The 27,570-nt window shown below is 59.5% G+C and overlaps 1 protein-coding gene across 1 annotated transcript in view; it reads right to left on the bottom strand.

Annotated features, from left to right (window-relative positions):
• TPPP (tubulin polymerization promoting protein) overlaps positions 1 to 27,105 on the bottom strand; it is a 35,687-nt gene extending 8,582 nt beyond the window's left edge. Inside the window, exons 1-2 of the mRNA XM_087443082.1 lie at positions 27,035 to 27,105; positions 5,836 to 6,156 (exon numbers count right to left, since the gene is read on the bottom strand). Of these exons, the coding sequence (XP_087299208.1) occupies positions 5,836 to 6,152 (317 nt within the window). The 5' untranslated portion in view covers positions 6,153 to 6,156; positions 27,035 to 27,105. The remainder of the gene's footprint in view (positions 1 to 5,835; positions 6,157 to 27,034) is intronic.
• Positions 27,106 to 27,570: the final 465 nt, after the last annotated feature.

Genomic DNA, 27,570 nt, shown 5'->3' on the forward strand with positions numbered 1-27,570 from the left:
TACTGCTGAGAGCAGCCCCTGGCGAGTTCTAGAATGACAATGCTGGTCTCTTCCCTGGAGACACTTGATCTCATTACGCTGCTCCCTGGACACAGAGCGAGCCTGTTCTTGACTCCACAGAACAGGAGAGTGTCCCCACACTGAAACCCCTCTTCTCCCAGCTCCACGCCAGGGCCAGCAGGCACCCTGCTCAGAAGGCTGTTGTTCTGCTGGAAAACTGGCCCAGCAGTAATGGGGTCACTGGTTACACACAAGGCCCTGTGAGCTGGGGTTTCACTTTGCTTCCCAGGCCCTGCATCCCCTGGGCTTCTAGGGCAGGCAGAGGGCTGGGCCTGTGCAATTCCAAAGGTCATCCGGGGACACCGTGGGCTGGCCAGGGGCGTCCAGGAGCCGGACGCAGGGCCAACGCAGCTCTCTGAGGACAGACATCTGTGCTTCCAGGGCCAACACCACAAAGGCTCCCGGGCTTTGGGCTGACGAGTCCCAGGACGGAGCACGGGGCCCCCACCTCCTCACTGGCCCCTTTGTGAATCAGAGTGAATGGTGGCAGTCTCAGGGGCACCTCTCTGAGAGGGGCGGCCACCATGCTGGATCATCACAGTTAGCTTGCCACTCGGGGGGTCAGAGAAAGCTGCTGGCTCTCCCCGACCCCCCCGACCAGCAGAGGCTGGGACCCCACGTGACCTGTCTTGCCCAGTGTGGGCAAGAAGTAGGGTGTCGAGGGGCCACCTAAGGACTGACAAGGGTCAGAGAACATCCCTCTGGGATACTCCCATCAGCCCCTGGGTCAGCGAGGGCTTGGGGGCTTCTGGGAGAGCCCTGCCTGGTGGGTACAGGGCCTCCAGGGGAGCTTCAACGGGGACGCAACACAGGAGCTGGCTGCATGTCTGGTCCCAGACCTGGGAGCAGCCCAGAATGGGACCAAGGGCTCTGGTTTCTTGCTGTGCTCGGGGAGGGCCTGGCTGTGTGGTCAGGCTCTCCTGGCAAACACTGGCCCCTTACTCCTGCCCAGAGCTCTCTCCTTCAGCTGACCGCCCTTGCCCACCTGGGCCCCAGCAGGCTGAGAACCCAGAGTGCAGACTTGGCCCCACGGACGATGATGAAGCTGAGAACCTGGAACCGGCTGCTCAGATCCTAGGCTTGGGCTGTCGACGGGCCCCAACCTGCCTGAAGGGGCAGCTGTGACCCCAGCTTTTGTTCCTCGATCGTTACATTCCTTCTAACTTCGTGTTTGCCTCTGCACAGTGGTGTGCACGTGGGGACAGGGGCGCCATAGGCTGGATTCCTACCCTGAGAAGGGCGGGGGCCCTAGAGACTCAGGGGCACCCCCGTCCACCCGTAATCACTGTCGTGGCCTCGGTGAGGGGATGGACACACCTGACGTCACTGAAACCATTTCTGGGTGTTTTGGAAAGGTCATCCTCTTAAAAGACCTGCATGCACTGGCATCCAGCGCCCACATCAACTCGATGAGGAGCCGGCGTGCGAGCCCAATTCCTGCCCTGCCAGGCCTTCACCCTCAGCCGCACCAGGAGGCCCACCAGCCCACCACGGAGGCCAGGGCAGAAGCCATGGGACAGCCTGCACTGCCGCAGGTGGCCACAAGAGGGCAGAGAAGGGCTTCTCCACTGCCGCCACCTTGACCCCACAGGAGACCCCAACGCCACAGCTGAAAGCACGTGCTGGGGTCTGGGTCCACGGATCCCGAATGCCCCGCCCTCACCCACCAGGCCGGAGGGAGGGGCCGGGACAGGAGAGGCCCAGTGTGGGGAGCATGGGTAACCCTTCCACTGGGGCCTGAGCCATGCTGCGGGCACCAGGAGCTTGGCTGTGTCAGCCGTGAGACCCAGGAGCAGAGCCGGGGGTGGGGGGCACACTGGGGCACTGAGAAGACCCTGCCACCAGGGCTCCCGGCCCCATCAGGGTCACTGTGTCGCCGGCCAGCCTTTCTGGGAAGTCACATCAACGCAGAGCTCTGCCCACTCCATCAGCCCCTCCCGCAGGGGCCTGTGCGCCCCCACCCCACAGTTATGCTTTCATGGGGGCTCTCTCCTGCGAGCTCGGGCCTGCTCCTGGGCTTGCATGGGCGCTGGATGGTGTCTGGGCTCTAGGTCCATGTTTCTGTGCTGAGTTTCCGTGGCACACTCCGATGGCTCAGGTCTGTTATTCCAGAGCCTGGGAGTCTGTCTGCCGACTCTTTGCTCCCTGCTTCACACAATTCCCACCATCTCTGGGCCGTGGCCACGGCGTGTTTGGCAAGAACAGCAGCTTTTCAGGCCGGTGACTGACAGACCCCAGGGAGCCCCACAGGCCTGCTTCCTCCTAACCTGTGACCCAGACGCCCAGCACCGGTGCTGAGCCATCTCCCTGCACAGGTGTCACAGGAAACTTGTTTACTCTGCAAACACATAGCCTCCAGAAAACAGGCGTGTGCATGCCCAGGAGAGGCTGCAGCCAACATGGCGCCTTCCTCTGCCCTGCAGGCTGGGCCTCTCCACCTGTGCAGTGGGGACCCCAGTGCCTGACACATGCAGGCACACGCAGGCGCACACGGGCAGAATGGAAGGGGACGTCACTGTCCACGGCCCCCAAACAGGGCTGTCAGGGTGGCACTCCTGCTGTGCAGACGAAGCCTTGATGAATTAACACTTCAGGCTGAGCATGTCGGGTCTGTGGTGCGGGGAGGGTGCAGGAGTCTGTCTAGGTAACAATAGTCTTCACTCCAGACCTGGGACAGAGCTGCAAGTAATTTGTTTAAAATTTAACACATAGTAACATCAAAACAAACAAGCGCTGCCATGGCGACAGGATCCAAACAGAGGCTGCAGATACCCGGGCTGGCGTCACCGCCCGCAGAGCCATGGCAACCGCCCGCAAACAGAAATAGTGGGCTTCTCCACCGGTCGGTCCTCTGGGTCAGCGACTCTGCCGTTCCTCGTCCACGGCTCCCACGAGGTGAGGTGCTTCTGCCGTGGCTGCCACGTGGAGCAGCCGTGGCCCAGAGACCCCATAAACCAGGACGTGCATGTCCCCAAACAGCACCATGCTCCTCACAATGCCAAATAAAATCATTCTGAATGGCCTCCTCAACCTGCCCTGCAGGGCCTCCGGTGGTCCCCCTGCCCATCCCCAGACTGATCTGCAGGACCCCACAACCCCGCCTGGGGCACCGACCACCTCTCCCTTCCCAGAGTCAAGGGTGTGAGTCCTCCCCACCGTACCCGCAAGGTGACCAGCAAGCCCAGCCAGGCACGGGGCCTTGAGCCTGCTCCCTTCTAGGGGCCACGGTGCTAACTAGCCTGGGCCCCTGTGGCTGCCTCAGGCTGGTCTTGACTGTGTTGTGACCATGGCCCCTTGCTGGACTGGGGCCACAGCTGCCTGCTTCCCCAGGCCACGTCCCCCCACAGTGAGCTGAGGCAGAGATGCCAGGAGTCCCCAAGCAGCCCTGGGCTCCACAATGTGTAGCCCACCATGTCCAGGAGCTGGAGGCCAAGCCTCAGCCCCTAAGTGTCCAAGCAGCTGACTTCCTGCCTTCCTGGACAGGGACTGGGACCAGATGGGGCTCCCTTCCTAGTGCTCACTTGCTCGTGTGATGGGAAGGTGGGCAGGAAGGACTTGTTTCCCTCCACCCAGACAGCAGGTGCCCATGCCTTCTGTACACGGGGCCTGTCCAGAGCGCCCATCCTCCAAATGAGACAAGACCACACCTGCTACCTCCCCACCAGCAAGAGTGTAGAGAGCCTGAGTTCTACCCGTGTGTGCCTGCATGTGTGCATTGTGAGCTCGTGTGCGTGTGCACGCATGTGTATGTGAATGCATGGCTGTGCACACATGTGGGGGCTGTGAGCTTATTTGTGCATACATGTGCACATGCCCCCATGCAGTAGCTTGAAGGCAACTTTCTGCAGAAGGAATTAAGAGTGAGAGAAAGACGACCTGCCCATCGCCTGTTCCCAACACCCAGCACGTCTGGGCCAGCACCGAGGGTGTGGGGACCTGTGGCACTCCCTGGTGGGGTGACCTGCCCCCGGACACACCACTTCTTCCCACCTCCCTCCCAGCCTTTCTGGAACCTTTGCCAACCAACACAGCTCTTGGGGTTCTTTTGCTCCTGGGCCTGTCCCTCTGTCTCACCGGCACCCTACCTTCTCCTTACTTGCTGCCCTCCTTCCCTCCTCACCTGCACCCCACCTTCTCTCTTCATCTGCACTCCATCTTCTCTCCTGCACTCACCTTACCACCTGCACCCCACCTTCTCTCTTCACCTGCACCCCACGTTCTCTCCTCATCTGCACCCCACATTCTCTCTTCACCTGCACCCCACGTTCTCTCCTCATCTGCACCCCACCTTCTCTCTTCACCTGCACCCCACCTTCTCTCTTCACCTGCACCCCACCTTCTCTCTTCACCTGCACCCCACATTCTCTCCTGCACCCACCTTCTCATCTGCACCCCACCTTCTCTCACCTGTACCCCACCTTCTCTCTTTACCTGCATCCCACCTTCTCTCTTCACCTGCACCCCACCTTCTCTCTTCACCTGCACCCCACCTTCTCTCTTCACCTGCATCCCACCTCCTCTCTTCACCTGCACCCCACCTTCCCTCCTCACCTGCACCCCACCTTCCCTCCTCACCTGCACCCCACCTTTTCTCTTCACCTGCAACCCACCTTCCCTCCTCACCTGCACCCCACCTTCCCTCCACCTGCACCCCATCTTCTCACCTGCACCCGATCTTCTCCTCCTCTAACTCTGGGCCTTGAGAAGGGATGGGCTCAGGCGGAATGAAGAGCCCACCAGGAACCCAGATCCTGCAGCTGTGGTGTAATTGGGGCTCTGGTCCAACTGTAGTAAATTCTGATGGGTCCCACCTCTTCCCATGCGAGCAGAAAGGCCAAGTCCTCTCCACCTGGCAGATGCCTGTCTCCTGTGCCCTGTTACTGGTCCTGACGGCTGGCTCTTGGAGGCTGCCTCCACCCACCCCAGCCAGGCCGCCCCAGGCAACCTCCTGGCTCTGGTGGAGACAATGACGCCTTTGGCCTCGGGTCACTGTCGGGACAGGCAGCAACAGTCAGCCCAGGGAGTAGGGGAGACCTCACCACGACGGAGACACCCCGACACTATTTCCACGGAGCAAAGTGGTGACATGAAGTCATAGCCTCTGGGGATGCAAAGAGAGGAAACTGTCCACTGCCACTGGGCCAGAGTCTGATGGACAGAGGAGCCAGGCTGCTCACAGGGAGCGCTGGGGCATCTGAGCTGCACCCTCATGCTTCAGAGACGCCTGGTGGAGTGGGAGGCAGGGGGTGGGGGTTGCAAAATGATGCCTGGACGTGCTTCCCGACAACAGGAGAAAGGACGTGTGCATGAGCGCTTGTACACACACACACACATGTGCACACGCGCATAGATGAGGCACACAGCTCACTGAGTCCATGGGTGGAGATGCAGGCATTCTCCTCACATGGGAACACTTCCCAAAAGCTGGAGGAGCCGCTCAGGAGGGGCTGGCCGAAGAGGGTCGGGGACAGGCTTCCCGGCTGGGCCACCACTGCCTGCCTCGCACTCAGCCCCTCGGAGCCAGCCTGCGTGGGCCAGTTCTGCCCCCCAGGCCGCTGGCCCCTCCAGGCTCCTGTCGGCCAGGGGCCAGTGTCCCAGACCAGGACTCCCCAGCCTGCCCTGACACAGGCGTCTGTCTCTGCAAGCGTTATTATCACACTTCCTCACGGCTGCTGAAACACAAAACCCACCAGAGGATCTGGAACACAAGGCCTGGCCAACCGCAGACCTCAGGGCGGCCAGCTCTGCTGTGAGCGAGCCCCAGGTGGCACTTACTTGATTTTGCTGAAGACGATGTCCACGTCGGTGACGGTCACACTCTTCCCGTCAATCACCTGGCAGTCCTTGCACAGTTTTGACCAGTTCTTGCCGTGCATCTCCTTCCCCGAGGCCCTGGTGTCCCCGTGCACGGCAAACCGCCGGAAGGCCTCCTCCAGGGCGCTGAGCTCTGGTGCCGCGGCGGCCGCCCCCTCGTTGGCACCTTCCGACTCCAGTGACAGCCTCTTGGCTGCCTTGTCCTTAGCGGGGTCCCCTGGGGACTTGGGGGGTGTCTTGTTGGCAGCCTTGGCGGGCTTGGCCTTGCTGTCGGCCATGTTTCTGGAGGAGGAAGGAGAGAAGAAAGAGGTCGTCCTGCTTTATCAGGGCTGCTGCCCAAGGCCCTTCCACTGGCCCGCTCACGGGACAGGAGGCTGGCTGCATATCTCACTGCAGGCACCCAGGATGCAGCAGGGCCCCTTGGACCCCTAGGAGCCGAGCCCTGGGCATGAGGGAGCAGAGCCGCTGCCCAGGTGGTGACTGCAGGATGGTGAGCACTCATCTGCTGCTGGACATGGCACTGGCCCCAGCCAGCACCCTGCGGGCCATGGAGTCGGTGGGTCCAAGACACCTCCCCAAACAGTCGAAGCCCTCAGCAATGGCAGGCCCGCAGGGGGAGCACCCAGCCTAGCCACCTGGGGTGCTCGGAGTCCCCTTCCCCACCACTCCCCCACTACAGCCTCCACCCTGGACCATACCTGCTCTGGGACTCCCCAGAACGACACCCCTCCGGCGTCTGTGGTGATGCCGTCCTTGGGGAGGGGGATCCAGAATCGCTCACGCCACTGCCCCCCCCTCAGGGCTAAGCCTGCTGACCTAGTGCAGGTGGGAGAGCGAGACGCCGGGGACGTGTGCGAGGGTCTGCCCAGGAGCCCTGAGGGCTGAGCGCAGCTGCACCCCAGGCCCAGGCAGGGGGTACAACGTGTGGAGAGGGGAGGCCGCTGGCTGGTGGGGGCTTCATGTCGGGAGCTCAGCAAAGCCTGCTCGAACCTGTCAATGAGTCTCTGCCTTCATGAGGCGCCCGATCCTCAAAACCAGGCCTGGGCCCCATGGGGCTGAGAAGACAGGGGCCCGTGCTGCCTCCGGCAGGCTTTGGGAGCACGGGGCTAAGCACCGACGCCTCTCCCCGCATCACGGCTGGTGGCCAAGGCAGGACCAGAAATGCCCAACCCCAGGCGAAGATCCGCAGTGGGTCCCTCGGAGCAGCTTCCCAGAGGAGCAGTGGGCCGGGGGCTCGTCTATGCCTCACCAAGAACCAACACCAGGATTCAGTGAGAGGAGAAGGACTCAAGATGAGAGCTCAAACACAAAATCCAGGTGGATGGTCAGCGCCATTAACAGCAAGCTGGTCCACGACTCTGCATGTCACTGAGAATCTCCCTCAAACCCGAGTCCTCAACACCAGTTATGACCAGAGGAAGATGGCAAGCTGGCACCATGGAGGATCCTGAGTGTGGCCCAGCTGAATGAGAGACCCTACAGGTGAACTCGAGACCCTACAGGTGAACTCAAGAACTGTACAGGTGAACTCAAGACCATACAGGTGAATTCAAGACAATACAGGTGAACTCGAGACCATACAGGTGAGTTCAAGAACTGTACAGGTGAACTCAAGGCAATACAGGTGAAATCGAGACCCTACAGGTGAACTCAAGACCATAGAGGTGAACTCGAGACTGTACAGATGAACTGAAGAACTGCACAGGTGAACTCAAGACCCTACAGGTGAACTCAAGACCATACAGGTGAACTCGAGACCCTACAGGTGAACTCAAGACCATACAGGTGAACTCAAGACCCTACAGGTGAACTCCAGACCCTGCAGGTGAACCCGAGACCCTACAGGTGAACCCGAGACCATACAGGTGAACTCGAGACCGTACAGATGATCTCAAGACCATACAGGTGAACTTGAGATCCTACAGGTGAACAAGACCATAGAGGTGAACTTGAGACCGTACAGATGAACTCAAGACCGTACAGATGTACTCGAGACCCTACAGGTGAACTCAAGAACCATACAGGTGAACTCAAGACCGTACAGGTGAACTCAAGATCGTACAGATGAACTCAAGACTCTACAGATGAACTTGAGACCCTATAGATGAACTCGAGATCCTACAGGGGAACTCGAGACCATACAGGTGAACTCAAGACCCTACAGATGAACTTGAGACCCTATAGATGAACTCGAGATGCTACAGGGGAACTCAAGACCATACAGGTGAACTGGAGACCATACAGGTGAACTCAAGATCGTACAGATGAACTCAAGACCCTACAGATGAACTCGAGACCATACAGGTGAACTCAAGACCTCACAGGTGAACTCAAGACCCTACAGATGAACTTGAGACAGTACAGGTGAACTCGAGACCATACAGGTGAACTTAAGACCATACAGGTGAACTCAAGACCGTACAGGTGAACTCAAGATCGTACAGGTGAACTCAAGACCCTACAGATGAACTTGAGACCCTACAGGTGAACTCGAGATCCTACAGGTGAACTCGAGACCATATAGGTGAACTTGAGACTATACAGGTGAACTCAAGATTGTACAGATGAACTCAAGACCCCACAGATGAACTTGAGACCGTACAGGTGCCTAGAGCTGAACTTGAGACTGTACAGGTGAATTCAAGACCGTACAGATGAACTTAAGACCCTACACGTGAACTCGAGACCCTACAGGTGAACTCAAGAACTGTACAGGTGAACTCAAGACCCTACAGGTGAATTCAAGACAATACAGGTGAACTCGACACCCTACAGGTGACCTCGAGACCATACAGGCTCCCCCAAGAGTGAGAGAGTCAAGTGAAGCTCAACCACTGGCCTGAATGTTCTCAAGGACCATGGTCCCCCACCTGTTGGCCCTCTCTTCCCTAGGATGGAGCAAGAAGTACAATCGCTGGTGAGAAAAATCTAGGACACGCAACCAGGGAGCACCGCTCAAGGGGTGGGAGGGAGTGAACGAGATGCCTGAGAGGGAAAAAGTCAGATCAGAACTTCCAGGCTTCCTGCATTCCCGAAGGCACCACCCTCGGGCGCCCACCCCTCGCCTGTGCAGGGAGCCCGGTGTGGGCGGCACTCTCTCTCGAAGGATCATCACAGAGGATCGATGGCAAAGGCGAGGTGGGCGGGTCGGGTGTCGGGAGGAATTGCTCCAGTGTTATCGCTGACACCGTGTCTTTGTCTGAAATAGGAGCCGCTTATGGGCCTGGCCGAGTGGTTACCCCGGAGTCTCTCAGCCTTTGAAGCCCAAGAAGGGAAAGCTGCTAAGAAATTGCTAGAAGCGTTAGTCGGTTTAGTAAGAACGTGCAAACCACTTGTGGGAACACGTATATTCAACTTGGTCAAAGAGCAAGAAACCTCTCACGACTTGAAACTCCCACACGTTCTCGGTGCAGGAACGTCATGTTGTGAGAAGAGACGGCGCCAAAGTGACGGCCAGGGTCAGCCGTCGCTGGTGCTGGGATTACGTGTAATGTCCTCTCATGCTTTTCTGTATATTGCAGATTTCCTACAAGCACTATTTTACAGTTAGGCCTGGGTGGGCCTGGCCTGCGTTGGGGAGGGCTGCTCGGGGTCTGAGCCGAGCCAGCGCTCAGGGAGCCCCCAGCAAGCCTGCCTGCGTGTGGCGGGCCGTGCCCCCCAGATGCCATGGATGAAAAGAATCCCCATGGAGTGTTCTGGACACTGGAGAACAGGGACACATTGACTCAGCATGCAGAGCAGCTCATCTGGGAACCTCAGCAGGGACCCACTGAGGATGAAGGAGACAAGGGATTGCAGGGGGCAACAACCACCCCATGCACAGCAGAAGCCGTCAGCACCCTTCGTGCTCGACACGGTTTTAACAAGCTTGGAGATCTGCCTCCACGTAAGTCAAAAAGCGAGAAGGACTGAATGAGATAAAAGGGTTCTGCCCTCTGAGGCTGACCTTCTAGCTGGACACAGAAAATAAACAAGAAAATGCTGTAACATCAGGTGACAGGAAACACCCCGAGGAGAGACGAAGGCAGGGAAGGAGGTGGACTGGACGGAAGAGGAAGCAGAGACCCAGGCAACAGGACGGGCCGCGTGCGGGTGACTGGGCCAGGGGACGTTTCGGCCCTCACGTCGGACACCAACGCTGCCCTGAAGCCCACAGGGCAGTTCAGGTTCCTCCCAGCCCCAAAACCCCACCAAGAGGGCAAGCAGGTGGAGAGGGTGCTGTGAAGGTCCGCATGGGAAGGAGCAGAAAGGACATGGGTCAAGCCGGCTTCGGGTCGCCGTCTTGGTCCCAGGGAGAGCGGCCCCGGCTTTAACTGTTCTGAGCAAAAACGCTTCCCCGGGGACTTCTGTGCACCCACCACTGCCCCAGGCTGAGGGGACGAGGATGGTTCTGGCAGTAGCTGTGGCTCTGCCCCACTCCCCGCCAGTGTTCCTGCAGGGATCCGCAGCTGGGAGGAAAGGGCGGGACACAGGAGTTGACCACGGAGCCCGCAGTGCTGGGGACGACACAGGAGATCCTCAAGTGTGGAAAAGCAGAGTCGCCTTCAACTCAACCCTGGGGCCACAGTCCTGGCAACTTTCCCACCAAGCAGCAGGGCAGGGCGGCTGCGGCATTCAGCGTTTCCTTCTGGGACCCGGCCCTCAGCGCAGTGTGGCTCTGTCCTTGACATCTTTCTGGGTGTGGGGTAAAGACTGCGACGGGAGGGTGGCTGCCCCTGAGACTGTGCCCTGTCTCTGGGCCTTGTCACAGAGGAGACACAGCCACAGACCCAGGCCGGGCTGGGAGGAGGGTCCGCATCCCCAGTCCACAGGGGATACCCACACTCTCTCTTCTGGGATTTTCTATGAAGATGTATTGTCTTAATAAAACATTTTTAAAAATTATTTTAACAAAAATCACAGAAGGAATTAGACCCTGCTGCCAGCCAGGTGTGCCACCGTGGAAAGATCCCCAAGACCATCATCTGTTCTGTGGAGAAGCAGGACGTGGAGCAGCAGAAGTACACACCCCGCTCTGGGAGACAGCAAAAGGGCGGGAAGACCACACAGGCTGGAGCTGTCGGGAAGAGAGGACAAAACCCTCTGCAGGCCAGGGGCTGAGGCGCAGGGTCGCCTGCTCCTCGTGCTCCCTGTTGTTTGAATTGCCTCATTAAACCCATGCGCTACTTCCAAAATGATGGGTAATGACACATTTAACGTGGGGCCGAGGGCTCCAGCGATGTGCTGGGATATGGAGGTGTCCAGAGCACCCCTTCCGTACCAGCAGTGATAGCCTGCACGGGGCCCCCACCTGCCCGGCTTCTCTCCCCCGTGGAGGCTGTGGCTCCCCTCTGCTTTTCTGCCCCCGCTTGTCTCGGGCTGCGCTGAGTCTGAACCCTGCGCGGGGCGGACCTTCATGCCCTTCCCACCGGTACTGCCCTCTTCTCCACCAGTAAGAAAACAAACTCGCTTAGTAGAAGACGGCGCCAGGAAGACAGTATGCCAACCCGCAGCATGCAGGGTTAACAGCAGGACCTCCCAGCTGTGGGCCCTGCACCCCAGGTGTGGGCCCTGCACCCCAGGGTGTCCCTGCGCCTCAGGGTGGCCCTGCACCCCAGAGTGGCCCTGTACCTCAGGGTGTCCGTGCACCCCAAGTGTGTGCCATGCACCCCAGGTGTGGTCCCTGCACCCCAGGGTGTCCCTGTACCTCATGGTGTCCTTGCACCTCAGGTGTAGGCCCTGCACCCCAGGTGTGGGCCCTGCACCTCAGGGTGTCGCTGTACCTCAGGGTGTCCTTGCATCTCAGGTGTAGGCCCTGCACCCCAGGGTGTCCCTGTACCTCATGGTGTCCTTGCACCTCAGGTGTAGGCCCTGCACCCCAGGTGTGGGCCCTGCACCTCAGGGTGTCGCTGTACCTCAGGGTGTCCTTGCATCTCAGGTGTAGGCCCTGCACCCCAGGGCGTCCCAGCGCCTCAGGGTGGTCCTGCACCCCAGGGTGGCCCTGTACCTCAGGGTGTCCGTGCACCCCAAGTGTGGGCCCTGCACCCCAGGTGTGGGCCCTGCACCCTAGGTGTGCGCCCGGCACCTCAGGGTGTCCCTGTACCCCAGGTGTGGGCCCTGCACCTCAGGGTGTCCCTGAACCCCAGATGTGGGCCCTGCACCCCAGGTGTGGGCCCTGCACTCCAAGGTGTCCCTGCACCCCAGGTGTCGGCCCTGAACCCCAGGTGTGGGCCCTGCACCCCAGGGTGTCCCTGCACCCCAGGCGTGTGCCCTGCACCTCAGGTGTGCCCAGCATTCCCAAGAGAGCCGACTCTTCCTTGGCTAAGACCCCTCTACCGAACATAGGTTAATGTACGGTGGGAGTAGAGGCCAATCAGGTACAATCAGGTGTACCTCGCCAGCAGGCTGTCTCCACTCCTGCAAGGTGAGGATTTTCAACAGTTCTGGAAAGCCCCAGAAGACTCAAGTTCAGATGTATTTTAGGGTCCAGGAATTCCCAAGGCCCAGGAACCCCGTTCCCCAGAAAACCCAGTCTCTCTCCTGACCCTCACTCATTTGCTTCCCTGGAAAGACCCCAGACTCTTTGGGATGTGTGTAAGTTTGGGGGGGGGGGCGGAGAGCGGGAGGAGCAGGAATGCACAGAGTGGTGGGGTCCTTGGCGTGCGAGGGACGTACCTGTGAAATGCACTGGGTAATCCCAGCAGCAGGCCTGCGGCAGACAGAGGAGGCAGGACCTGCCTTCCAGCCCAGAGCTGGGCTCCCTTGGGACCCCCTCTCCTGCTGGCCTTAGGGGTCCTCAGGCAGGAGGGATGAGTGATGCGCCCATCCCCATTCCTGGGCCACCTCGGACACAACAGCCCACCACAGGCCCCCTCCTCTCCGACCCATCGCCCAGCACCTCAGCTGTTTTGGGCTCAGAAGGTGTGGAACCAGAGCCAGGGGAGGCTGCGAAGTGGAGTGAGCTGGAGCAGGTGCCATCGCCCGTGGCCGGGTCCTGCCTGAGGTGGCACGTGCTGACCCCTCACGGTCAGAAGGAGGGAAGATATACAGTATTCACATTGGGCTTGCAGAGCCGGGGCAGGTGGAAGGTGGAATTACAGACCAGAGTGGGAGGAGATGCAGGGCAGGGCTCAGTGCTCGTGGGCAGTGCCGGGAAACAGAAGCCCTGCTGGGGGACACCATGAACACCTGGGACATCTGCCCTGTGAGTGTCCACGGTGAGGTGGGGCTGGCTCTCAGACACCAGGTGGTGCTGGTGTCCCTGGACCATCATTCTCTCATGGGCTCCAAAGAGGGGCCATGACGACGCCCGTATTTCCAGAGTGAATGGGCCCCACGTCAGAAGGACTCTCCCTGGCAACTTCCTCAAGACTTGACTACCTGAAGCAAAACCTACAGAGAGGATGACATGGGACAGATCCTGACATGCCACAGTCACAGCTGCCACATTACATCAGCACACAGGGCCCTGACCAGGAGGAATGGAAATCCATGTTAGCAGTGTGCCTGCAACAGGGCCAGGTGTGCCTGTGAGCAGAGTCAGGTGCATCTGTGAGCAGGGCAGGTGTGTCTGTGAGCAGAGCCAGGTGTGTCTGTGAGCAGAGCCAGGTGTATCTGTGAGCAGAGCCATGTGTGCCTGTAAGAAGATCCAGGTGTGTCTGTGAGCAGGGCAGGTGTGTCTGTGAGCAGAGCCAGGTGTATCTGTGAGCAGGGCACGTGTGTGAGCAGAGCCAGGTGTGTCTGTGAGCAGGGCCGGTGTATCTGTGAGCAGGGCACGTGTGTGAGCAGAGCCAGGTGTGTCTGTGAGCAGGGCCGGTGTGTCTGTGAGCAGAGCCAGGTGTGTCTGTGAGCAGGGCCGGTGTGTCTGTGAGCAGAGCCAGGTGTGTCTGTGAGCAAGGCAGGTGTTTCTGTGAACAGAGCCAGGTATGTCTGTGAGCAGGACAGGTGTGTCTGTGAGCAGAGTCAGGTGCGTCTGTGAGCAGGGCAGGTGTGTCTGTGAGCAGAGCCAGGTATATCTGTGAGCAGAGCCATGTGTGCCTGTAAGAAGATCCAGGTGTGTCTGTGAGCAGGGCAGGTGTGTCTGTGAGCAGAGCCAGGTGTATCTGTGAGCAGGGCACGTGTGTGAGCAGAGCCAGGTGTGTCTGTGAGCAGGGCTGGTGTGTCTGTGAGCAGAGCCAGGTGTGTCTGTGAGCAAGGCAGGTGTGTCTGTGAGCAGAGCTAGGTGTGTCTGTGAGCAGGGCAGGTGTGTCTGTGAGCAGAGCCAGGTGTGTCTGTGAGCAAGGCAGGTGTGTCTGTGAGCAGAGCCAGCTATGTCTGTGAGCAGGGCTGGTGTTGTTTTAAAGGCAGCGGCAACAGCAGCCCTGTGCTCTCCTGGTCCCCCTTCCTGGGGCAGGACATGGGTGAGCCCTGAATGTAAAGATGGGTGTGCACCTGCTTTTGCAGGTGTGAATGCACCTCCACTCTCGGGCTCCTCCAGGCCCACTCGGAATGTGGCCTCAGCACCTTGTTCACATGCCACACCAGCTCCCTCCTCCTACCCCCAAACTACACCCCCACCTGCAGGCGCGTCCTGAAACCTGACCAGGCCAGTGGACCCACATCTGTCCCCCAGCCTCCAAGGCCCCTCATGTCCTCCCTCTGACCTCACCCGAATCCTGTGGTGCCACTGCCCGCAGCACACCCTCCCCGGGTGGGCGCCAGGTGCACCGGGATGGCTGAGCTGTGCTGGAGGGGGTCCCGTGGACAAGCTGCGCTAACACTGGGGTGGGGGGCCCGGGATGGCGTGCAGAGTGGAGCAGGGTGGCGGCCAGCAGGGCTCACGTGTCTGGGAGCTGGCACCTGCGGCAGGTGAAGCCAGGGCTCACACAGGGGCCCCCACCGCACCTAGTCCCACCATCGCCCTCCTTGGGGGCGGCGTGACCCCCACCTCCGACTCGCTCTCCCTGGGAACCTCTGCCCAGCACAAGAGTACAGACCAGCCACCCTGGAACCCCCCTCTGGAGAACGCTGGGCCCACCAGCCTCTCCTGCCCCGGGAACTTCCTCTGCCACGACCCCCTGCCCTGGGCCCTGCTCAGATCCTCAGGAGAGGGGCCCGCGAGCGAGAAACCCCCGGAGTCCCAGGTCTCAGTCCCAGGCAGACACCTGCGGTGGGGCGGCTGCTCGGGCCTCTGGCTCCATCCACCCGGTGACTCCAAACCTCCCGACACTCAGTCCTTCTCCTCCAGGGGGCACCACCTGTTGCCCGCCACACCCAAGCAACCTGGGTTCACAGGCATCACGGGGTGGAACGCGCCACCCTTGGAAGCCTGCGTGCCAGTGAGGGGAACCGGTTTTCTGCAGAGGACGCTCTGCAGCCACGGCCGCCTGGACTCCACTGTGAACCCGAGAGGCACAATGTTCTCTGCCAAATAACCAGATTGGGGGTCTGACTGGCATTGCAGCCATAACTCCTGAGCCTTCTGGTGACTGAGGTGACGCAGAAACCCCGCTGGAGAAGTCCCTGGTGGAGAACGGTGGTGACTCAGAGGCTGTGGGGCTGGGTGGGGAGCTGCTCCAGCCTGAGCTCCTGGAGGCTGCCCGGCCTCCGCGTGCGCTGCGACCGCAGGCGCTTGGGCAGGGCCTCTGCTGATGACAGGCAAGATCTCTGCTGGCCTCCCGTCCTTAACCTTCCCCTCTAAAGACAAAGCACCAAAGCCCCAGGTTCCCTGGCGTCCCGGGGGACGTGTGCAAGCTGGACTGGGAAACGGCGGGCTGCCCGCTGTGCTCCACGAGGTGCCTCCGGGGCAAGCGACAGACTTCCACACAGGCCCTGCAGGCGAGAAAGGGCTCCCGGGAGAGAGGGCATCAGAAGGAAGCTTCTGGGAGACGCAAGCCTAGGGGTGGGAGTTGCTCCGGCTCTCCTGAGCTCCTGCTCAGGCATCCCTGGTCCTCACTCCTCACCCCACACCCCACCCCGCGTCCCAACCTGCAGGCCTCAGCAGGGCTTCTCAGGGGTGGGTGTGGTGCTGCCTGTGTCCTCTGAATCTTTACACCCAAGTGGGTTCCAGGAATAGCGCCCTCCACTAGGGCTGGGAGCCAGAGCCCATGGGCCGTAGCTGGGCCCACTGATGTGAGCCTGAGGCCCAGTGTCTGCCCTGAGACCCTGCTTCTGCACAAGAAACCTCTGGGGCCTGGAAATGCGTGCACTCCTGAGATCTGACAGAGCTGGCGGCTGCCCAGACCTTGACGGGGTGCCTGACGCCACAGGGCTGACCCGGTGGCCAAGGAGCACCTCTGGCGATGGGAGCGGAGCTGAGGACACCCGTATGGAGGCCCCGCTGCGTGGAAGCCCTGCCTGCAGGAGTCCCCTTACCAGACGACGGCAGACTCTCAAAGGCAACCCAGAGCCTGTGCACCAAGTGTGCAGGGGAGAGACGACAGAGGAGGGAGAGGAGCCATGCGCCTCGCAGCCCCTCGAGGCCCCCACAGCAGGCGGGCCCTGGGACGGCCCCTCTAGAATGGTCCACGGGGCTCTGCTAGGGCCTGGTCCCAGGACTCAGACTCAGGAGGCCGACGGCATCAGGGGAATAATGGCAACAGCCCCCAAATGAACCCCAAGCTCGACTGCCCCCAGCCGCCCAGTCACTGGTCCCGGGGCCCTGACCCCCGCCACCCCACCTTGACATTTGCCGAGGCCATTCCAGTGCGTAAGACATTCGTAGCTCAGGCAAGGTCAGGGTGGGACAGTAAATTCAAAGGACCACGGCAGCCTGGCACCCAGGGGCATGGACTCGTCTCCCTGCTCCCCTCCCCCTCCTCACCCGCCCTACCAGGCTCAGGCCCAGCGTGGGGGTCCAGGAGTGTCTGGCCCTTGGCATTGTCCCTGAGAGGACACAGCCCCCTGTGTAAACAGCCCCAGGGAACAAAGGCCATCATGAGGCCTTGGACCCCACTGGGTGGGCCTGGCAGTGCTCTCCCCGACCCTGCGTCTTCAGCTCTGTACCTCAGACTCCATTTGAGTACAACTCGGCCCTTTGGCAATTGTTCACATTTTTAATCATAACACGGCCCACGCTCCGCGGCTGCCCCCGACACTCGATGTGAATGACCACTCGTCCCGGCTGAGGGCCGTCCCAGGCGGCGAGAGCCTCCAGAGCCAGACAAAGCGGCCTTTGCTCCTCGAAGCACGGTCTCTGGAGTCTCCCCGCGCATGTGGCGCACCTGTCACCTCAGCCGCCTCTCACAATCCCGGGGAGGGGCAGCTGTCACGCCACTCAGGGCCTGGTCCCACAGCCTGAGGCCGCAGCCTAGAAAGGTCCCAGGGATTGGAACTCCGGCCCCGAGGCCAGGCCATCCCTGAGGGCCCCAGGCCATCGCCACCCCACGGAGCAGCCTGAGGACGAGGATCCCACCCCACGCTGCTCCCGACCGCAGGTCAGACTCAGTTTCTCTCAGATGTGAGGGAAGGAGGAGCAGAGGGCGATGCGTCTTCTCCGCATGTCCTAGGGCGTCCCGTCCCCCCACCTCCTGCTGCGAGCTCACTGTGGGACACCCTTCCCCTGGACCTGGGGAACTGTTGCCCAGCTGGCTGGGATGGGCCAAGGAAGGGGTGCCAGGCGGCCAGGCCAGGAACAGGCCCAGGACAGGCTTTGCGGTCTCCAGAAGATGGCTTCGTGGGCCCGGAGCCTTTCCAGTAAGGAAAACTGAGGAAGGCAGGGGCTGCAGTGGGGTGGGGGCATCTTTAACCGCCACCCACCCATGAGGACCCGAGGGTCACCCTCCCTGCCCCTTGGAAGAATTGCTGTCAATAGCAGGAACCTCTACGGGTCACTGTGAAGCCAGGGATTTCAGGGGACCGACTTGGTTGGGGCCCCTCGGTTGCCACCCCGGTTTCCCTCAGCAGGTTCCGTATGAAATGCGAGAACACCACCGGCCGGGAGTGCCGAGGGGAGTGTGTCTGCCCATGGATCTAGGACATGAGCACTGTGAGGTGGAGGCCGAGGGAGGCCCTCCAGGGTGAATGGCACCCCTTTCCCGAGAGGAGACTCCGAACCAAACCAAGGATGGCGGAGCGCTGTTGGGGACGTGGGAGCATTGACAGGAGCAAGGGGCTCGGCCACCGCCTGCCGGCTCACAGGCCGCGGCCACACTCAGGGACCCGGAAGGTCCTCAGAATTAACTCGAATCCCTGCTGCTCACCATCTGGGCCACTTTCTCTAAAACATCTCACAAGACGTTCCACCAGCAGAGTGCCCAGTGAGCCCAGGCCACAGAGCGGACAACGATGAAGATGCAGGGAACACAGATCCAGTATCCACGTCTTATGATCTGGTCGCTCAGACAGATGGAGAAACTTGCGCTAACAGATGGACATCCATCATGCCGGAGTCTGACGTCCACCCTCTCGAGGGAGACGCCCAGTGGTTAGATGACAACACAGGTGGAACCTCCTAGTGGCTGATCCCTCCTTCAGTCATTCAGCACAGGTGCCAACTGGGGGGTCAAGTGGGCTCCCTATGCAGGGGGGCAAGAGTAGTGGGGCGAATGGTGGCCCCGAAAAAGGAACGTCCAGATCTAAACCCTCAGACCTGTGAATGTGACCTTGTTTGGAAAAAGGGTCTTTGCAGATGTAATCAAGCCAAGAATCTTGAGGGGAGATCATCCTGGATTATCCAGGTGGGCCCTGAATCCAATGACAAGTGTCCTTGTAAGAGACAGAAGAGGAGAGACATAGACACAGGAGAAGGCCATGTGACGACAGAGGCAGAGACTGGAGGGATGCGGCCACCAGCCCAGGAGCACCCAGAGCCCCCAGCAGCTGGGAGAGGCAGGAGGGACCTTCCCCTGGAGCCCCTGGAGGTGGCGTGGCCCTGCTGACACCTTGATTTCAGACTCTGGCCCCAGAACTGGGAGAGGATGGATGTCTGTGTGTTAAGACACCAATTTGTGTCCTTGTTACAGCAGCGTGAGGACACTCACACAGCAGGCAAGACCAGAAGGAGAAGCATCCCTCCCAGAGAACCGCCTATGAAAAGGCCCAGAGGAGCGAGGCCATTGGGTGGCACGGAGGCAAGAGGGCAGAGGGCCCCGTGGGGCCGGATTCCGGAGGACGCTGGAGGTCACCCTAAGCTAGGACGGGCTCTAAGTAGGGGACTGCCATAGGACACCTGTCCTCTAAGATACGCATTCTGGCCTCAAGTTGGAAGTATCTGGGCAGAGAAAAAGATATACCAGGTGAAGCACACGAGACCCTCGACAGGAAATCTGTTAATTCAGGGAAAGGTCAAACTGCACGCACATGCTACGTGGCCTCTTCCAGATGGGGGCCGCTCCACTGTTGGGGTGGCTGGGTCACAGAGATGAGCCTGCACAGCCCTGTTCTAGGGCGAGGCGGATGAGGCTGGAGCAGCCTAGGAGTGCAGCTCCACTCTCCACTCTCCCCTCACGCTCTGGAGATACCCGAGACCAAAGCGACAAGGAGAGCAGCCAAGGGCACGTCCTGAGCCTGAGAGAGAACTGGGAGTTCACTCCACCCGGGCAGGCTGGGGCTGCGGGACTGAAGACAGATGCAACAATTCTAAAAAAAATTCTAAACAAAATATTAACAAATGAATCCAGTAATAGATAAATAGGATCAACACTTTACAATTAAGTTGGGTTTATCTCAGGAATGCAAGGTTGGTTTAACATGAAAATTAACCAATATAATTCACCACACTAAAAACTAGAGGACAGAAACCATCTTATCATCTTAATCAATGCAGGAGAAGCATTTGACAGAATTCAGCATAAGAATTCTTAGCAAATTAGAAAAAGAAGGAAATGCCTTAATTTGATAAAGGGTTTCTACACAAAAAAGACAAATCTCCAACCCTGAAATATGGAAAGCTTTTCTTTTCAAATTGGAATAAGACGGGGACACCGGCCTGCACGCCTCACCTCTGGTCATGGTGTCAGTGCAGAAAGACAAGAGGAAGCAAGGACGTAAAAACTGGGAAGGAAGAAATGAAACACTCCTTCTTTGCAGTTTCTCTGATTGTGTATATACAAAATCCAAAGAAATCCCAGGAAAATTATCAGAATCAATAAGTGAGTTTAGCAAGGCTTCTGGGTACATGGTCAGCATACAAAAATCTATTTTATTTCCATGTAGCAGCAAAAAGAGACAATACAAGGCATTTAGAAATATAACATTTAAAATATCATGAAGAAATATCAATTACCTAGGAATAAATCTAACAAAAGATGTGTAAGACCATCAACACAGAAAACTGACACATTACTGAAAGGAAAAGCCTAAGTGATGATATTATAAACACGGAGTGAAATCCAAATATGCAAAGACACCAATTATCCGTAAATTCATCCACAGTGTTCATTTAATCCCAATAAAAATTCCAACAATTTTTATATCTGGGTATCTAGACAAGCCGAATCTACAATAAACATGTAAAGGAGGCAAAGGGCCGAGAATAACCAAGCGATCTGGAAAGAAGATTTGCTCCGCTGGATACGGAGACTTGAGGCAAAGCTCGCGGAAGGAAGATGGTGTGGCGTGAGGAGAGAAATAAGCCAGCGGGAAGACTAGAGCCCCACACAGACCCAGCACATATAGACACAGCATGCACGACAGAGGCGGCCCAGCAGAAAAAAGAGGAAGATGTGTTCAATAAATGGAGATGGGCCGACTGAACAGACACACGGAAAAAAAAATTGACTCTTAACACCGTCAATTCAGGTACGTGGTAGATTGAAGAAGGAAACACAAAATAATTAAGCCTCGGGAAGATAATGTACGAGAGTATCTGATGTCCTTGGGACAGAGAAAGATTCTTTACACAGGACACAAAAATTTCTATCCCTAAAGAAAAAGACTCTTAAATGGCACCAGATTAAAATTAAGAACCACTGTTCATCAAAAAATCTTAAGGGAGTGAAAAGGCAAGCCACGGGGTAGGGGGAGACCCCAGTGACATGTAACAAATACTGGCCCGGCTCGAGTCTACAGGGAACCCGCAGATCAACCGGGAAGAGAAACACGGCTCCAGAAAATGGGCAGGAGGCCTGAGCAGGCACTTTGGGAAGAGCACATCCGAGTGCTGGGAATGCGTAATCGGACGTGCAAAGAAAACCCTGAGGCTGACCCTTCCACGCCCTCCAGAAGGCTCGCCACCGAATGAAGGCCTGCGCCGCCCAAGGCCCGAGGAGCACAGAGAATGCCGAGGGACTCACGGCTTCCACCACTTTGGAAAACTGGCTGGCGTCATCGACGACTGAAGATGTGGAGCACCGAGGACCAAGGGTGCCACTTCTGCCTTCACCCAACAGAAAGGCTACACGAGGTCCCCAAAGAGCATCACGGGAAGACAAGGCAGTGGTTCCCCACAGCCAGAGAAAGGAAGTGACCCCAACGCCCACCAACTCAATGCCCCCAGTGGATAAACAGACGGTGCTGGGTTCCAGAATGGACAGACAGACCGGCTACTCAAGGCAGCATGGATGACCGCTCAGACACAGCACTGACCGGAATGAGCCAGCACAACAGAACACGTGTGCTGTGACTTCACAGATGTGAGGCTGACACACTAAACCACAGTTCAGGGAAATTCGCTTGGGCGGTAGGACCACAATGAAAGCAGATCCCTCCCCCAGGAACGGGGGAAGCGCAGCCAGAACATCTGGGCTGAGATGGGTGGGCAGGCACGGCCCCATGGGGAGGTGACCTCTGTGTTGACGTCTAAAGGGACGAGAAGGAACAGCCTAGGGACATCTGGGGGCCGAGTGGTCCAGAGAAGGCCAGGATGGGACAAGCCTGGCAGTGGGAGATGAGGCTGAAGTGAGCTTCCAGAAACGCCATCCTCCCACACAGGCTCTGTCCACAGCCAGCTCCTCACGTGGGCACAGAGGCAGGTGCACCGAGAGTGCCAGTGTCACAGACAGAAGGGGAGTGGACATGGCAGAGGCGCCGAGGGACAGGGAACAGGCACATGTGGTGGGCTATGGAGAAGGGGAACCAGGTGTGCACAGAGGATGCGTGGACCCCCAAGAAGGAGAAGCACACACCACCGCTCACCTGTGAGAACTCAGCGGGCCAAACTGTGGTGCCCGAGGTGGGACGCGTGTGAGGAGGGCTGGTCAGGCCCTGGGGCCTGGAGTAGGGGTAGGACCACTTGGAGAAAACTCCCAGAAGATGAACCCATCGCCATGTGTAGGGCAGGATGGGGGGTCCTGGGTGGGGAGGAGAGAGACGGCTGTGCAGCAATTCAAGCAGAAAGCAAAGGTGGCTCAAAGAGACAAGGCCGGGGGTGGGGAAGCCCCCAGCAGAGGAGAGCCTGACACTCAGGGTGCTGATGTCACTCCAGGGAGAACACTGCCTTGGAGCAGGAGGGTACCAAATGGAGCAGCCTGGCTGGCGACGGTGAGCCAGGACCAGGGTGCAGTGTGGAGGGCAGCCGATGGGGCCATCTCCCCGAAGAAGTGGTCCCTGCCAGCAGGAAACAAGAGCAGTCGGCCACAGAGAGAAGGTCCAGGGAAGAGCGGGGACAGGAGGGACGGGGGGACGCCTGACCACGGGGGTGGGGCGTGAGGAGAGGACATGACTCGAGGGCTCAAGATGCAGGGGTAAGCAGGCCACCAGCGACCACCAAAGGCGGAAGGTCCAGGGCACGGGAGACCACGGAGTCTGCCACGTGGGGTCCTGGGAAGCATCCAGAGAAGGGGCGCACTGTACTTCTGGGCAATGACTGCCCTGACTTATCTCCCTCCACGTGCCTCCTCCCCGTGAAGCTGGGGCACTTCTGTAACTGCCTCCACCCAGGACGCAGCAGGAGGGAGCTGCTGACCCCTGAGGTCACGGCACAGAGGTGACACTTCTCTCACCTGGTTCTCTCTTGGGACCTGTAACGGGGGATCTCTGAACTGAAAGGCAAGTGTTTCCGTTCAGAAGGGGCATTCTGGAGAGACCCCACACAGAGACAGAGGAGCCGGCCAGTCATCAACTCAGACACGTGACGGACAAGAGGAGCCTCAGAGGGTCCTGCCCAGCCAAGGCCAGGGGACCAGAGACCGCTGTCCCTGCCACACTGCGCTGGATGGCAGATTCGTGAGCAAAGCCAACGCTGTCACTGTCTCGACCCGCCGGTTTTGGGCTGGTCTGTGGCACAGCATTAGATGACCAGCGGGGGCTGAGGGTCAGCGAGCAGACAGTGGTGAGGACCCTGAGACACGCACAGTGTGCCCCCTCGACTGGTAAGGAGGGTGTGGAACATGCTTGCTACAGGCACCTCGCCACCAGAACTGGGAGCTCGCTGGAGTCAGACATGAGGGGCATCTGAGTAGACGTGGCTCTGGGGCCAGACCTACATCCCACCCCCAGTGGAGCTCAACTCGCCCGCCTGGCTGACCCCTCCCCAAGCAAAGCCGAGACAGTGGGGGGTGTGAGTCCTGACCGAGGTCACTGGGAGGAACCGGCTGTTTTGTGACATTTCTGCTGGAGTGAGAGCTTTCCAGGCTGGAGGCCATGCCGGCTCACCTGGCACCTGGCAGCTGCTCAACAGACATTTGTTGAACAAACGGGTGGGACAGGGTTACAGGATGGGATCTCGGGAAATGAGGCCCGGGGAGGGGTCACGTGGAGCCCACTCGGGATGCCCCACTTATCATGCCAAGAAAATCAGAGACTCAGGACAACCTGGGGACACAGAGAGAAGCTGCGCCACCGCAGGAGAGGACGGTGGAGGAGTGAGAAAAGGCTGCAGGTGTTTTAACTTTTGGGCTTGAAAAAAGGCAAGGACCCATCCTTCCCTTTCACAAATCTAATTAAAAAAAGAAAAAGCCAGTGTGAACGTGCTCTTCCGAGGACGAGCTCACACTCCCCCTGGCCAGGGAGAGACGCTCAGGCTTCCCAGCAAGCGCATGGGGGCGTGACGAGACATCTGAGCGGGATGCTAAGTCAAGACATGGCCGTTCCCTGGTGCTCTGTGAAAGGCTTCTTGCATTTCTTCGCCAAAGAAGGTCCTGCATCTGGAGGTTTAGACATTAAACGACAACTCACAATTGAGCTGTCGTTGCGTGCCACTGCACAGTTAAAGGGCAACCACGGGACCTGGAAACAGCCTTCATTCCCACATCAGGAGACGAGATTTGGAGCCACATTCCTGTGGGAGCTGCCCTTCCCCCATATGCGATTCGTGGAGGCTGCTGATCACAGCACCTGCATCCCCCCGTGACCCCAGCAGGGCCAGTCAAAGCCATTCCCAGGAACTGACGTGCAGACACTATGGAGGAGTTTCCCTCTCTGAAGCGGTGCTGCTGAACTGGGATGCTGTGGGTGGGGGATGTGGGGATCAGGGATGCTGTGGGTCAGGAATGGTCGGGGATGCTGTGGGTCGGGGATGCTGTGGGTCGGGGATGCTGTGGCTCAGGGATGCCGTGGGTCAGGGATGCTGTGGGTCAGGGATGTTGTGGCTCAGTGATGCCGTGGGTCAGGGATGCTGTGGGTCAGGGATGGTCCGAGATGCTGTGGGTCAGGGATGGTCGGGGATGCTGTGGGTCAGGGATGTTGTGGCTCAGTGATGCTGTGGGTCAGGGATGGTCGGGGATGCTGTGGGTCGGGGATGCTGTGGATCAGGGATGCTGTGGGTCAGGAATGGTCGGGGATGCTGTGGGTCGGGGATGCTGTGGGTCAGGGATGTTGTGGGTCAGGGATGCTGTGGGTCAGGGATGCTGTGGGTCAGGGATGCTGTGGGTCAGGGATGGTCGGGGATGCTGTGGGTCGGGGATGCTGTGGGTTAGGGATGCCGTGGGTCGGGGATGCTGTGGGTTAGGGATGCCGTGGATGGGTGATGCCGTGGGATGTGACATCGTGGCTTCCTCCCCATTCAAAGAGAAAGCTATTCTCCCTGGGAGGGGCTGAACAGTGGAGAGAGCCCACATGGGGAGCTGGAGATCTCGTCAGCCCCAGATGCGGCTGGGCCCCACCCAGGCAGCTCACTCTGTCCTTTCTAGTAAACACCTGTTGTTTAAGCAGTAGGAGTTGAGTGTGTGTCGATTCTTCTGCCCAATCCAGTGTCTGTCTGGTGCAGGGTTTGTGGGCTCAGGTGGACTTGGCCCCATGCCCAGCACCCTAGTTCCAGAGTGGTTTCCTGATGGCGCCAGGCTGGGCTCAGGGCACTGACCCCACGGCCCGAGAAAGACCTGATACTTCAAGGTGCAGTAGGGTCCCTTGCCTCAGCCCCAAGATCCCCAGATGGCATCTCTTGTACATGCTGCTCCCGCCTCACCAGCAACATCACTGGCTATAAATAGGTCTGGCTCGCAGTCGGCACTGCCATTCCCTGAGGAAGCTTTTAATTCTCAGCCTCTTCTGCAGGGAATGGCCCCGCTGCCCACCGGGAGGGAAAACCACGTGGACGCTGCCCCTGAGGACAGTTTGGCTGCTCACAGATTTCTCTTAAACCTCAATCAGTGATGAGTGATTTTAATTTTCTTCATGAAATTCTCCCATGATTTGCACATTTCCCACAAGGAGCATTGTATATAGTAAAGTTATTTATCGCAACTTCAAAGGATTCAGGAAGGTCAGCGAGACAGCGCCAGGGAGATAAGAACACGCCAAAACAGCTTCCTCTAGTCTCCATCGCTTTGTCATCCATCAGGACGGAGAGGAATTTTTTAATGTAGCATTTAAATGATGGCACCTTTCTGACTCATAGATCCCTTTGGAAATCTTGAAAGCCATAGACCCTTTCCCCAGGAAAACGTACATACCCTCACATGGCATGCATTTTGCAGATGCTCCCAGGAAATTCACCAGCACGCCCTCCCCCACCCCCCACCCCGGAGCCCTGTGATGCAGACCCTGTGATGGGAACAGGGGCTGGTACCGGAGACGGAGTCTTGGAATCCAGTTCAAGGCATCTGGCAAGCTGTCTCTCACCGTCCCCCTCACCCCCCATTTCCTGCCTGTTCCCAGCTCTCCCCAGCCGCATCACTCTATCCCCGGATGTGGTCCCAGTGCAAGCACAGTTCAGGTCAGGGGCCAGGGGCTGGCCGGGCTCTGGGGAGCACCCCACCCCCAGCTTGCCCTCCCTGAGAGGTCAGCCATGGGGAGTCCCGGGAGGCAGGCTGTGGGAGTCCTTGTATCAGCGTCCCCCAGGGACCATGCAAGTGTCTAATACCCGTCAGGCGAATTAACCAATAAATACGCAGATGGATGACAGCACAGTCAGCTTATCCTGAACGGTGTCTCATCTTCAGAGCACACAGACGCCTGTCAAAACAGCAGCCACTGGGAAGGCAGGCGAATGGACTTCCTTCCCACCCCATTTCAAGGCTTCGTTTACATAACTGAAACCGCAGAATAAAGCGTTTCTCTGGGTCCTCCTTCAAAGGCGGGTACTGCTCCCCAGAGGTGTGTGGGAAAAAAATAGATTGGCAGCCAACCTCTTTATCTTGATCGCTGGGTTATATGCTCACATGTGATAAGAAAACATAACACCGCTCCAGGGAAGCTTCTGGATTTGCATACCGGAGGCCTGACTCTCACCTGGGATGACAACGTGACGTTTATGACGGACCTAGAGGGCTTGGGACCCCGAGGGGGCGGCGAGTCCCTATCGAAGGATCACGCGCATTCTGCAGGATGCAGAAACGGCCCTTTCTGTGGCCGTGGCTCTCCTGAAATTCGTGCTGTGGGACAGCGGCTTCATTTCAAACCCTCTAAACCCTCATTTCCCACCGTGTCGCTGGCGGCCGCCACCCCAGGCCCGGGCGTCGGTAGACAGTGTTTATGTAGCTGGACGTGGAGAGGGCCGGGGTGCAGCGCCCGGAGGGAACGGGCTGCACGGGTCGCCCTCTGGCGCGTTAAGCACCGACGCGAAGAAAGGCCACAGCGCCTCGTCTGGGGCCCAATTATAAAACGCTCCTTTGCATCGCCTCCCCCTCGCCCGGGCCCCGCGTCCCCAGACCCGCGCCCCGACCCAGCCGGCCGGGCCGCGAGCGCAGCGCCGACCGCCTGGCAGCCCCGGGGCGCGGGGCGCACGGACGCGCGGGGGCTGGTCCAGGCAGCGGCTGGCGGGCGCCGGGAGCGGGGTCGCGCGTCCCCGGCCTCGGGCGCAGGTGGCAGGCAGGCGGGGGCTGGGGGCCCTGCTCCCCGGGGGTGCCCTCCGCGCGGCGCCCGGACCAGCCCTGCGGCCGCTTACCTCGAAGATGCAGCGACTGCAGCGGTGGCGCCTCCGCGACTCCGCCGCGCGCGACCCGGTGCCCAGCGGTGCGCTCCCGCCGCCGCCCCCGGCCCGGCCCGGCCCCACCCTCCGGACGCCCGGCCCCACCCCCGACCCCGCCCCGGCCCCCGTCGGCCCGCCCCGCGCGCTCGCTGGCGGCCCCGCCCCGGCCTCTCCCTCTCGGGAGCGCGCGGGGCGCACGGAGGCCGGTCGGAGCGCCGCCTCTGCCTTACAAGGCCGGCTCTGCGCAGGCCCTGCGGCCGCGGGCTCCGCGCGCAGGGGCGTGGGAACCCCGGGGGCGGCGCCTGTGCGGCCGCACCTGGCTCTCCAGTCCCCGCAAGGCCGGCGCGGTGGCCGCGGGGCGCGGGTGGGCGCGGGTGGCGGCGTGGGCGGCGGCGGCGGGGGAAGAACGGGCGAAGATGGGCCCGCGGGTGGGGCGGCCGGGGAAGCCCCCCAGAGACTCTCGGGCCAACGAGGGGACCGGGGTGGCAGGCGGCTCGGGCCCCACGGAGGGG

This window comes from Ceratotherium simum, chromosome 18 (assembly GCF_057802395.1).
Source record: "Ceratotherium simum simum isolate JZ-2026a chromosome 18, ASM5780239v1, whole genome shotgun sequence".
In the NCBI taxonomy this organism is placed as follows: domain Eukaryota; kingdom Metazoa; phylum Chordata; class Mammalia; order Perissodactyla; family Rhinocerotidae; genus Ceratotherium; species Ceratotherium simum.